The 13197-nt window shown below is 43.6% G+C and overlaps 1 protein-coding gene across 10 annotated transcripts in view; it reads right to left on the reverse strand.

Moving 5' to 3' along the window:
* plekha6 (pleckstrin homology domain containing A6) overlaps positions 1–13197 on the reverse strand; it is a 91917-nt gene that overhangs the window by 48813 nt on the left and 29907 nt on the right. Inside the window, exon 1 of one of the 10 annotated variants that reach the window (XM_088640428.1) lies at positions 11486–12218. The exons of 6 other annotated variants lie outside the window; for them this stretch is intronic. In XM_088640428.1, the coding sequence (XP_088496554.1) occupies positions 11486–11514 (29 nt within the window). In that variant the 5' untranslated portion in view covers positions 11515–12218. Of the gene's footprint in view, positions 1–9869; positions 10413–10451; positions 10759–11440; positions 12219–13197 lie in introns of those variants that run through there. 3 more of the 10 variants (XM_088640429.1, XM_088640444.1, XM_088640443.1) reach the window with 3 other exon arrangements.

Genomic DNA, 13197 nt, shown 5'->3' on the forward strand with positions numbered 1-13197 from the left:
CGGCAACCTCCCAGCCACAGGCGCAGATCCTTCGCCACAGAGCCACTACACCGCCAGCTTCTTGGTTCTCGCCCTCTTCCTCGCCATAAGCCAAGAGAGGAGGGAGGTGGCTGGGGTGACCCAAACTTGAACTAGTGAACACCCACGAATTCTGTTATATGACAACAGCCAGAAGATTTGGATATTTTTCATCTTAAATATCAATTCCAAATACACTGAGCTAGTCCCTCTTGGGTATACTTAACAAGACTTTGTATTGTTGTCAACAATGGTAAACTTTCTCAAACTTCTTCAGTGTTCAGTAGAACCAATTAAAATCTAATTATGCAACTTTTGCAACACAGAACTGAAGATTTAAGCACAATCTGCTCTCACCCCCCCCCTCCCCAGCCATTATCGATTAAGCCCTTATGAGGAATCCCACGTTGTTTTTTAACTATTCTTTTTATTTTCCATTTCAACAAGCAACAAAAGAGCAAAACCCATGAAAGCATCAGTAGCCCTTACATCAGTTGGCAAATATCAAGCACACACTGTAGTATACAGTGATACAGTCACCTTGTGACTAACAGCGGTTCATGGCCTAATTGTCTACATAAGGGTGAACTTTTAATAGGACGACCTTAACAAAGCTCCTAAATTACAGCGTAATCCTTGTTTCAATGCTCAGCCACGACCTGAGCTGGCAGCCTCCCAGTGCCTGAGGTGAGCATCTGAAACATTTGCATTGAACAAGCTGTTCTCAAAAGCAAAAACCTCTCTGCACCTCCAGGGTTGATCTTTTTTTTGCATTTTTTGTAAATCGCATTAATTGAGATCCCCCCCCTATTTTTGTTCCCCCCCCCCAAAAAAAAAGCCAGCTCCCTTTAGTCCCACATTAGATAAACACATTACTGGGCTTCTCAGACTGAGCTTTTTAGAGCGTAACCAAGCCGGTTATTTTAGTGTAATCGCGGGCAGGCAGGGTTTGGCCCAAATTGCATTGTGTATTTTTTTTTTAGTGGCGACAGACAAGGAGAGGAGCCAGAGGCTTATTTATGCTGAGATCCAGAAGGTGTGACTCTGGTTATGAAACAAATACAAATTGCTGTTTTCCGTTGTCAGGTGCCCCTATGGTTTAATCCTCCGGCCTCCGCAGTTACATAACCATCTATCTCCATCCCTGCCGGGCAAGGGTGTCTGTGCAGAAAATTACAAGTCCCGCGGTGCCTTGCAGAAACCCGTCTAATTGCACGGGCAAAGCACTGGGTTCAGACAAGGAGTGCGTGAAAGTGTGTTCTAAACAGAACGTGCTAAAGCTGATCTCCACTCTGGTACAGTTTCCGGCACCACCACGTCAGCCATCAACAGCCTGCACACTGCAGGACTTCTGCCCTCTTAATCAAATGTCATTCTTATACAGCGCCTTTTGATCCAGAGCAGTCTCAATTAATTACACATATTAAAAAATTCAGTAAAAAAAAACAACAAACCATGTATAACTGTGTAATTTAAAGAAAGAAATAAGATTGTGAGAGGTGAGAATTTATAACATTGACAGAGGTTGCATTTTGAGTAAGGTCAGCAAGACGCTATCACTGAAAAGGCTCAGTGCCCTAACAATCAATGTGAAGTCCTTGGAAAGCTGAGGAGCCGAGACTAATTTCCAAGGCTGAAATAACTGCTGTGGTGCTAAGATAGATATTTAAAGGGCTGCAAGGAAGTGTAAAGTAAATATATATTTACCATACCTTTGTTAAGGTTTTAATTAATTACAATGATATTGGGAGTAAAAAACTGATAGGAAATCGTTTGATAAGGAATGCAGAAAAGGCTGCACAAAGACTACCAGGGAAAATGGAAACCATTCTTGATAGGAGGACACAATCCAGTTACCCGCGACTGTTAACTGGGCATTCCATTCAAAGTCGGCCATCTCCTGCATCTCTTGCCACAACAGGCAAAAAGAAAAAGCACGTGCGATCGTTTATTTGTAGGTCACGTGTGTCTCTGAACTGCATGAATAAAAGAGAAAGGAAGTGAAATAAGCCGCTCTGCTCATGACACGCCGCTGGAAGGCAGGCCGCTGGGTGTGTGTGCGTGTGGGGGGGGGGGTCTAGCCACTCCCGTGTGTTACTGAGAACAGCTATGAGCTCATCTCCGTTACGTAACCCGCCTGCTCACAGCAGGGGTCAGATCAAGAGAGAGGGATCTCGACCCCTGTAGAAACTTCCACCAGGGGAGCCACGACTCCTGCAGATCACCTCAGTTTTGTATCCTCACAGATAGCAAGCAAGATAGGCCACTTGGGCACTGCTCCAGACAGGCCTTGTCTATGTCACGGCAGGTGTGCCTCTGTCAGTACAATCATTACCGAAGTGTATCAGAACCTGACATGCTGGGAATAGAAGAGGGGTCAATAAAACCTTTGGTGTATATGCGGTTGAACAAAATTGCAGCTTTGTGTTTATTGATTTTTTTACATTGCTGTAACAGCCCACAGTACAAAAGTATACCAATCCCGCCTGGAAGTCTTGTTTTTTTTTCCCAGACACAGGACAAGACTTGTGTTTTGTTTACAGAAAGATCACCTTTAACACACTGATCAGAAATTAACAGGTGTGACAGAAGATATGCGTAAAAATTGTGTTAAGTGTGAAAAAGCTTTTGCATGTGATGTTAGTATAATACCCCGCTCATGAAAGACAAATGACGAAGGGATTATGCTATCTTTACCTTAAAAAAGTTGGATTGGAAGCTCTCCTTTTGATGTGAACAGCTGTGTTTTTCTCAATGATCTGCAGTTAGTGTTCGGCTGCCAAGTGAAAATCCAACACCTTTTACTGACTTTCTACTCCTATAACTGTCTTTGATAATGATAGCGGGTATCAAAAACATGAGTGCTGTTCTCTTTGTTATTCTTTCTTAAAAGCAGCCTTCCTTCTGTGGCAGTACCTCTGTCTTGTACTCTTGCCAACTTTTCGAGGTTTGAGTCATGGTCCACACACACAAACACATGCAGCACCCAAGTGCAACCTGCCCCACACATCTGTACAGAGCGAAAGACCTGTGGCAATTAACGAGGACGCTTCAACTGTGCCAGTCAGCTGGGACGAGTGTCATGTTTGGGGTCTCATGCCCAGTTAAGAGGTCCATCAGAATCTCGATATAATTCTTCTAGACTGCCACACAATTCACTACAACACAATGCACCCGGCAGGCTGTAAAAATAAGAGCATGATGAAAGAACGTTAGGACATCATTCTGCCCAAGATTTCTGTGGAGATTATCAGAACAGCTCAGCTCGTGAAAGAGGAGAAGTTTACTGACGATCTAGACACTTCACACAGCTGCATTGGCCTATTATGTTGAAGTACTTTTAATTGTCCTTTTTGGTTGAGAAACATTAAAGCAAACACTAGCCAGAAGCTTGGTAGAAAGGCATTTTTGACGGTTTCATTCGTAGTCACCCATTCACATGAGCCTCCATTCATTCAAAATGCTAAAAACAAATAATTTTAAAAAATGCAGGTGGGTAGCTGCGTCAGCATGCATAGGCTGCAAAGGAAGGCATATTAACCCTGTCTTTCTCACACCTGAAGAAGGCTCCACGGCCAAAACGTTGTGTTTTCTTTCTTCTCTTTTCAGCATGGAATAAACCTTTTACCTGTTCCATTAACAAAATGCTCCTACTATGCTCCATGACAACATGACTGGTTTCTTTTAAGTTTTTAAATCCATGTAACAAACAGACTTAATAGTTATGGAACCAAAACAATCCAGTTTGGAGAGGAGTTAGAGGGGTAGCTACCTAAAATTGCTTCCTTTATCAACTTGAGTTAAGCAAACAGCAGCCTCCCTTCTCTGCCACACATCCTGCGGGCTTTGGAGTGAGGAAGCAGCCTGTGTCCAGCAGGTGCTTCTCCCCATACTTTTACTGCTTACTGTTGTGTAACTCACGTCCTGGGACATCCCATCTACATCTGAAGGGCACGGACATCGCTCTGCAGGAGGAGGGTGACTGCTCTGCAGAGCCCACTTTCAGGTTCTTCAGGACCCTGGAACATCTGTGTTTTTTCCTTACAGAATCATCCACACCAGATCTGAAAATGCAAATGCACGAGGCACCACTCACTGGCGATTTACGGATCTAAACTGTGAAACAGTGTGTGAAAATGCCTATGCATTGGTACACTCTTTCTACTTCCTTTCTTGCGAAGTATTAAGTTACGGCCACTAACTTTAAATGACGGGAAGAGCTCTGCGTTTCTTCAGACAAGCAAGCAAAGATAACCTTACTGACTTACTGTAAATTTTTTGAGCCCAGTGATTACTCATTTTGAATTACTCAATTTGAATGTCTACATTTACTACACAAAATTAATATTTGATTTGGTGCTCTTTCTGTTAAAAACTCCTCTCAGCCCCATCGTTTTCTGTCCTAGTTTCCCTTTCGGCTCAACCCAACAGTACAACCCAACACTTTTTGAGAGCTCCGCTTTCATCTCCTGTTCTTTCAAAATCACTTGTACCCTGGGACATCTCTGAGTACCTAGTAAACCAGCGAGGACTGTCTGAGAAGAGTAATATCTCAGCACAAAACAAACACACTTGAAACAGAAAGGCCACTCGGACATGCCGAAAAGGTCTGCTCATGAAGATGCACTCTAAAATAAATAACCTGTGCCTTTTGTGAAGCAGTGCATGCCAATTTACTCCAATGTAGTGCAGGGATTGAACCAAATCGTGCCAATTATTGTAATCGCAGAGGAGAAGAGCTCTTGGGCTTCACTCTTCCCTCCAAACCAGATTTCCCAGAAACAAGGCCTCAGTTTAGTAAAGGGGGGCATGGGGGACCTACTGGAGTCGGTGCTGCTGTCCTTCAGATGAGACATTAAATTGAGGTCAGGAACACTTGGTCATTACAGGTCAAAGGGCACTTCTCGTAAAAGTAGGGTCTTTAACCCCTGTTCTGGCTAAATTCCACTCTGGGCTCGTACAGTCTGGCCTCCATAAAATGTCCCCTTAATTCAGTAGCTGTGCAGTGAGGCCGCTGGGACAGAATAACCTGCAGTGTGTCACCCAGGCGGGGGCTGCACTTCAAAAGTGGACACAAAAGAATTGCAGTCCTTTGTTTCACAAGGAGCCAAGTGATACCGATCACAACTGGCATCACTGCAAAGAGGTGAGGTACCTCAAAGCACAAGATAAGCACTAAGATAAAAGCTATTTTTAAAGAACAGAAAAGAAGTCAAGGAACCACACCTAAAAGACATGAACTAAGACAAAGCATGGGAGCCGAGCTAAGGAGTGTTTCAAACACAGGCAAACAACAGCCCCTGATAAGACCTTTCTGTGGGTTAATAAAATCTTTAACTGCAGACATCACAGCACTGCAAACCCTGAAGGATCGTTTGTTCTAATGGCTCAGGCAAGGAAGCATTTAGAGCTCTGAAAGACCCATGTGCTGTAGGTTTATTGAGAAAAGTTTAATCGTGGTCAATGGCTTCAGGGCATTACTGTTGCATTAATAGCTTCTGATAAAATACGTCATATTTTTGTCTTTTTCAGAAGAACAGAACATTTACTTACTGTATCAGAGCACAACGACTGCACAACCAAGGCTATACTTTCAACTGAGAAGCATCTGTTTTCCTATTGTACTGTGTTGACACTGCATTAGAATGTGCTAGACACATAGCTTCTGGGCAGTATCAGTATTGTGAAAGACGTAGCAGTTTCAGTTGCACTGGAATCTCCTGGTGAAAATATAGTTCAATAAGCACATTGAGAAATGTAACTTGAAACACACAAATGCCTTCTCCCATCATTTCTAGAAAACATCCCGCTTGCTCTTCTGTTTCAGGAACATATTGATATTCTCTTCTCAGGCAACCCTTGTAAATAAAAGTCATTACCCTTGTAAATATCAGAATATACAGGCACTGACATAGCAAAGCCAACTGTGGAGACCCAGATGTCTATAACACATTATTAGGTGGATGCTGCACACTGGTGGTGGTGGAGGGGAGTCCCCATTACCTGTAAAGCACTTTGAGTGGAGTGTCCAGAAAAGCGCTATATAAGTGTAAGCAATTATTATTATAAAAATGTTAATGTGTGTAGTGTGTAGCCTTTAATCCACTGAAAGAGCTGCAATATGACCTGCAGGTCTTTGGTCAATGCAATGGAAATTCTGGGGAAAACTGTAAAGTTGTGACAAAGCAAATACAATTTTTGTTTACACAACAACATTCAAATAGTTGCAGAAATTATTTTACTCCACGGCAATTTTACTTTTACTGGAAAAATATTTTTTTTCACAGTGCAATCAAAATAGAAAAAGTGACCGTTCTTGGCAATGTCTCCTGTATTACACATAAAAATCAAACCCAGGTATGAGTCTTCTCTTTTCGGTTTAAAGACTCCCCTGCCTGTCACCCTGTCAAGACGCCTCCACTCTAACACGCAGTGAAGACAGACCTTTACTTACAAGACTCCCTCCAGTCTTCCAACCGCTTCAGTTAAACTGTGGTTGCTACAGTATGTCTCTGACCGCACAACGACTAAATCCAACCAGACACTAACAAAGGGTTGAACAAACAAGAGGACAGAGAACTGAATTTTCACATTCAGCTACCTGGCAAGGGAACCTATAAAGGTCTGTCAGGAGGTACTGAGGTCTTTGTTTCATCACAAATTCTGAAAACCAAAGCTCAGCAACTACAATGTGTTGAGATCTCTGAAGCTCTTTCACTGTCCAGCAAGTCAGGCCTTGGTGGAAAGAATCTGTCCTGGATTAAACTGTAGTGTTTTTATGTACAGTGTATACTTTATGCAAATTTCCTCAAACCACCTAACCAAACTAAGAAAAATAAATGAAACCAACGCACTACTGAGCCAAGCTTTAAACAATACATTTATTTTTCCTTTAGACGAAAAGGAACCATTTGATTTAATCATGATTTCTTGTCAGTAGATTTAGATTTAGTTTAGTCCCTTTTCGCTGAATAGGTGATGGAATTAAAATCAAAATGGAATATCTGGTTGTGCTATAATGCAGAGTACAAGCTTTGGGGCAGGACTACAAAGCACATCTGGGGAGAGGTAAAAACATTTATGACTACACTGAAGACCAGATCCCACATAAAGGTAAAAATCTAGTTAAAGAAATGGAGGCAGTGTATCCTCTGGGGTACGACTGGAGGATAGTTATCGCTGACCAAATCTTCAATATCTGTCTGTTGCACTGGGAATTAATGACACACAAGCCATCATCTAGGTATCCAGACAACAGGCGCTTGGAAAGAAACCAAGAACAGACAGAAACCAGGCCATGTGCATACCTCATCTGTCACAGCTCACCTGTGGGTGATTATTTCACAACTTTACTGTGCTGACAGACGGCCAGAAAGAACGGGAACTGGACATTTTTGTGTGCCAAGCGTTGCTCTCCCACGTGACATAATTACTACTTTCATTCCCAAACTGTTGGATTACTATAACGGCCGGTTTTCCACACCTGCTCAAGTTATATTCCGAAATGGGCAGAAGGGTGACACCACAGATTAAAAGGCATGTCAAATCTGATCTTTTTTTTTATTTTGTCAGAAGTGGGGTAGACACTTTTTCTTCTGTGTTTATGCAGAAACACATATCATTCTAAAATGTGCAGAATTCACAAAGCCTTTCATTTATGCCCTGTAGTAGCTGTAGTTTATGGGGTTCCAGTTTTCTTCTGGAAGAAATTGCTCTCCTACTGAACCAGGCCTTTTGGATCTAAACACACGGGCAGCATCAGAGCCTGACCTGCACATCCTGACCTCAGGACACAGAGATCCAGAGCAGGGTGCAGCAGTGATGCCAGCAGGCCTCCATTGCTGAGGAGCGCAACATGGCGTTTCTCACCGAGCTGAGACAGCCGGAAATCACAGGGAGCAGCAGCAGAACTCGGCCGAGGAATTTCTCAGAGTGGAACCACAGCAACGCACGACGCTGAGCGCTCTTCCAGGTGTGCATACCGAGAGCGATGCGATAATACAGACCTTTGCCTTCTTAAAAAAACAAACTAGAGGATGACCTTGACTGAATACTGTACGCGACTTTAAAAGTTTATTCAAGGAATCTCTCGGCTCTGCACTGGGGCTAGTTATCATGCCCCTGATTCTGGGTGTGAACTGGAACTACATCTCATTGCACTGGCTTCTCTATTGAAGCAGGTTGTTGTTATTCGCATCCTTCAATGCTTAGGGCAGCAGAGTAGAGGTTAGGCTCTAGTCTCCAAAACCAAGGGTTGTGGATTCAAATCCCATGTGAGATGCTGCTGTTACACTTCAGTAAAAACTCAGTCTCAACCGCTGTCAGAAAGAAATGCTGCTGTACAAGTGGGGCTCTGGGTCACCACTATAAATCAGTTTGTTTCAGCTATCCAATTAAAGGATGGGTGGCATGGTGGCACAGGGCTTAGCATTGCTGCCTCTTAGTGCTAGGGTCCTTGGTTCAAATCTGGACTCCTGTTTCTTCCCACATACAAAAGCATATTAGTGCATTTTCTTTTAACTGGCTACTGGTAAAAATTGGCCCTGGTGTGAGTGTGTGTGTCCGTGTGTGCCCTGCAATGGACTGGTGTCCCACCCAGGGTGTACCCTGCCTTGTCCTTGTAGCTAGCCAGGATAGGCTCTGGCTCCCCCGCAGCCCTGTACTGGTAAAGCACTGTACTGATGATAATACTAACATTAAGCCAATGGAGGCTGTACAGCTTGAAACTTGCTCAAGCTCTTCTGCTCTTCCCATGGGGAGTTCTGACAGCTGGGGGGGGGGGGTGGCTTAGAGAATGTATGAATCACAGATGGAGAGGGAGTTGCCACACATTCCTGATCAGATAAAAAAAGAATCGGTTACGGTTTACTTCGGAGTGCATGATTTTTGTCCTATTTGTTTTAAAAAAGGGGAATTCAAAGGCAAGCTGCCAATTCTCATCTATTTAGGCAAAGTGCCCTGGAAAACAGAGCACAAAAATCACGCAGTGAAAAAAGGTACCAAGTTCAAGAGAACACTGTCCTCTGTCTTTCAGCATGTCCAACCTATAACTGTCTATCATGGCACGATGAGGAGAAAAAAGAGAAAATGGGATGTCTTAAGATCGCAGCACGTGCAGGGAATCACCAGTCTGGCCTTTCAGGAAGAGGAGACGGGTGGGGACTCAGGTGCCTGCCACTGCCAGGCATGCACAGCACACATGCCTGCTAGCCCAAGCTTTTAAAGCATTCCTTTACTGTGCATATAATACAACTACTGCTGTGAACAGGTAACATGCAAACTTCAGACTCTGCACGTCATGTTTTTAATTTATTTTGTCGTCTGCTCTGTGCATGCATTTCTAAAATCAAACTGTATGCATGTACTTGCAGTTAAACCCTTTCAAGAACATTTCTCTGGCTCCACTTTCTGACAGCTTCAGCTGTCTCCTTCTATTGTGTGAACTTTACTATGAAATAGCTGAAGTCAAAACGGGGAATTCTTCACTTTAGAATATGCCAGACGTCTCTCTGCCCACTAGCACATTGGGACTGGAGAAAGAGTTTAATTTCTCCATTCCTTAGAGCTGATCACTGAGCCTTATTTGGACACACTCAATATCAGTACCATTACAAGGGAATAATACAAGACACAACCATCTGCAGTTAATTCATTCTATGATTAGGCAAAGCAGATATAATTCTTCCTACTGAAGCATTATAAACACCTACATCTTGAGTCAGTACATTGCTACACAAAAATCAATACAGTGGCAATAACACTCATACAATGCACATACTGTTTAAATATGGTTTTTGACAATCAATATTTCAAAGCATGAAACAAGCGATGTGAATGTGTGCCTACATTACCTGGAACAGTAAAACAGGAGGATCCGAAGCCCAGACTACTGACGAGACTCAAACCTTGAGAGAGAAGGGGTCTGCTCTCAGTCCGTCTGAGAATCGCTCAAGAGTGGGAGGCATCACATGTCTGCTCAGTACAACCGCTGGCTCCTTTCAGATCACCCCCCCACCCCCCACCACCCCCTCCACAAAACACATGGACACGCACATCTTTGTTTCCTTACTACCACAGCTGGGATATCCCCCAGATCATGCAGGTCCGCTAACCGTTGACAGTCCAGGGTGCCCTTGTGAGTTCTTCACATACTTCCAGAGTTGCTAGGGCTTCCCTGCTCTGCTCTCCTGCACTCCTTGTGTTTTTCCATGCAGAGTGCTGCGTTCATGGACCCCGGGACCACACAGACACTCCCTACAGGCTGCACAGGGATGTCTGCTGTTCCAACCAAGAGCAGCTCCAGAAGACTAACCCAGCTTCCCGTAAACAATTCGGTCAAACTCAAACCCTCGCAGCTCGCGTTGCTCTCAAGAAAGCACAGCACTGAAAAGAAAAACCATTTTGAAAATGCAGAGCAAGAACATTGAACTCACAGCTTCCTCTTTCGACCCCCTCCAATCCTCGGCTCTCACTCTCCCTCCCTCCTCCTCTCCCTTTCTGCTGCTGCTGTAGGAAAGCCAGGTCCAGTGCAGTATGAGAGGAATTTAAACAAAAACACTGAAACAATCGCCTCTTTGCAGTAATTTCTTTTCTTCTTCAACAGCTGAACTTAAGCACATATGGATTGAATTTCTCCCAAGTGCAGATGGGCTGAAGTAGAGCACTCGCTCTGTTTCCAACCAGTCTGCTACATCCTTATGCTGTGATATTCTCCATAATCATTAACTGGCAGTGAAGAGGGTGCCCGCCGGTTAACCCCTTCATTGCAAGCACACTGAGAAGGACAGGTGTGTAGCTCTCAGATATTAATGGTAAACATGGCTGTTGCAAAGCACCCTGAGTGCAGGAACATGAAAAAAGCCAGATCACTCAGCCACAATCGTTCATGACATCAGAACAAGTCTGGTACAAAATAGGGTAGAAAACTGTCATATCTGCACATAGCTTAAATAATGCACAAAATAATTATGGAAAGGTGCTTCCTACTTTCCATGTCCTTTAGCTATGCCCTCAACTGAATAACCAAGACAATCTGGATTTAAACAAAAGAATACAAATGCATAGTGCATATAACAAATCCGACACTGAGGAATCCCAAACTTGGTCCTAACCTGGATCGTTATTGGAAGACCATGTATTATGATACTGGGCGCTTATTTAAAAATGTAGCCATCTTGTACACTGGACCAAGTTCAGATGCTGCATGGAATTGGCTATATAACAACAGCAAATGCAGAGTAAAAAGTAGAAAACAAAACCTAAAATCATCAAAACAAAGAAATCGGCATTTGGTTCTCAGTGTGATCACATACAATTAGCAATCAGTGTTTGTATTCTTCATGTGCATGCAGGTGTGCCTGAGTGCTGATCTGACAGGTGAAGCACTGCTCTTTAGGAAATCAAAACAAGACACACAACATACCAGACAGTATTGCTCCTACAGCAGCTCATTCTCAGGGCTCATTACCTTGCAGAGCTGCCTGGCACTGCTGTCATTACACACCTCCCTCCCGCGTGTTGCAACCAAATTCCTTTAAGTCTTCACTTCAGTCCAAATCACAGCTTTGCTCCTTTCAGAGATAAGAGAGTCCAGTTCTTAAATTACAGCTCTGACACGTCTCCTCGCGCTCTTTTCCTCCACCCTTCATCACAACGTGCCATCTGCTTTGTAATTATTGCTGCAGCAGCAGCATGAGCGGATTGGTTTCTCAGTTTGTTTTGCTTTTTGAAATCCAAATCCTGCAAGGCAGCAACGGGGAAACGGTGCCAGCCTGAACCGTGCGCCGGGCCTGAGCTTCCCTTTCAGAACATCAGACTCCAGGACAGTCTGCAGAGTCGACTCACAGCACTTAAAGGGAAATCCAAACGCTGTTCTCTAAAATGAGCTGGAAATTCGTTTTTATGTAACTTAAATACTTTTGAAAACCAGGACTGTTTGGTGCAGCCCTCTGCCGTCATCTGAATTTTGTTCTCTCGGTCCACACAGTGCTAAAAATTAGACATGCTGTCTCCTGATTTCTTCATTCTTAAACGTCAGAGCACGCAGTGTCTCATCCAGCTTTTAAGGTCAAGTCAGCACTGAGGTTTCGTAAACAAATCTATCAACATTACAAGGGTCAGCTAGATTGAGTGCCTTTTGTTGCTGCAATTTTACTAAGCTATTTCAGGTTCAGTGAAGACCAGAAAGTTTTATGATTAACGCAATGCAGACTTCTGCTTGCAGCAAAGGTTGATGAGCAGCGATCCAGAGACGACACACTTGGAAATTTTTTGGGAACTCATTCCTCCCTCCAGCACGCAATATAATAACATACAATACACATACATACAATATCGGTGCTTGGCTTAAAGGGTTAGAGACTCCAGTGTGGGCTACAGCTAACATCCTTATGGGCCATAAAAAGTTTAAATTACAGAGCTTTTTATTAATAACAGATTTTGCTTTGGCATGCTTTCAACTTCTTAAAATGTCCAGAACTAAGTGGAATATTCTTTACTACACATTTGTTTTACAAAAACACATGAATAACATCTATATTTATCAAATGATTCAAGCATTTGTCTTTAAATTCGGTTAATGTGTTGAGCAATTCATCAGATATCAGTAGATACAGCATATAGACAGATAAAGTGGGAGTCAGATACATCTGCCTGAGCCATTCGACCTTTGACACGCAGAGAGCTCTGCAGTGCCTGACAGAAAGTAAACCAACTGGAGGACAGGCATGTCTCTCACTGAGGTCACTGTAAGCCTGCAGACCCCTGGCAAGCTGAAGAAGTCGCTGAAGCTGAAGAGACCAGGCAACGCTGTCCAACAAAACGGAGCCCTACCTTGATGGTCACTTGGGAAATCTCGGCCACCATCAGCTGGCGACATGACACAGACTCAGGACCAAGGAACTCAACCTGCACAGAAAGGCTATCAAGGGACGCAAGAACGCACCCTAAGTGAGCACCTTCACTGGTCTAGCTTCATGGGAACCCCCCACAATGCTTTTGTCATTGGCTACAGCACACTGCCTTTTTACCACAGCAAGGCATTGTAATAGAAGCACTGCAAACGGAACGGAAAACAACTACTTGCTTAACATAAGAAAGGTCACAAATGAAGGTAGGCTGTACGGTCAAGTTAGCTTTTTTGATAGTTAATTGATCTGAGGATCTCATCCAGCTGTTTCT

The sequence above is a fragment of the Lepisosteus platostomus genome, chromosome 7 (genome assembly GCF_059453375.1).
Source record: "Lepisosteus platostomus isolate fLepPlt1 chromosome 7, fLepPlt1.hap1, whole genome shotgun sequence".
Taxonomy (NCBI): Eukaryota; Metazoa; Chordata; class Actinopteri; order Semionotiformes; family Lepisosteidae; genus Lepisosteus; species Lepisosteus platostomus.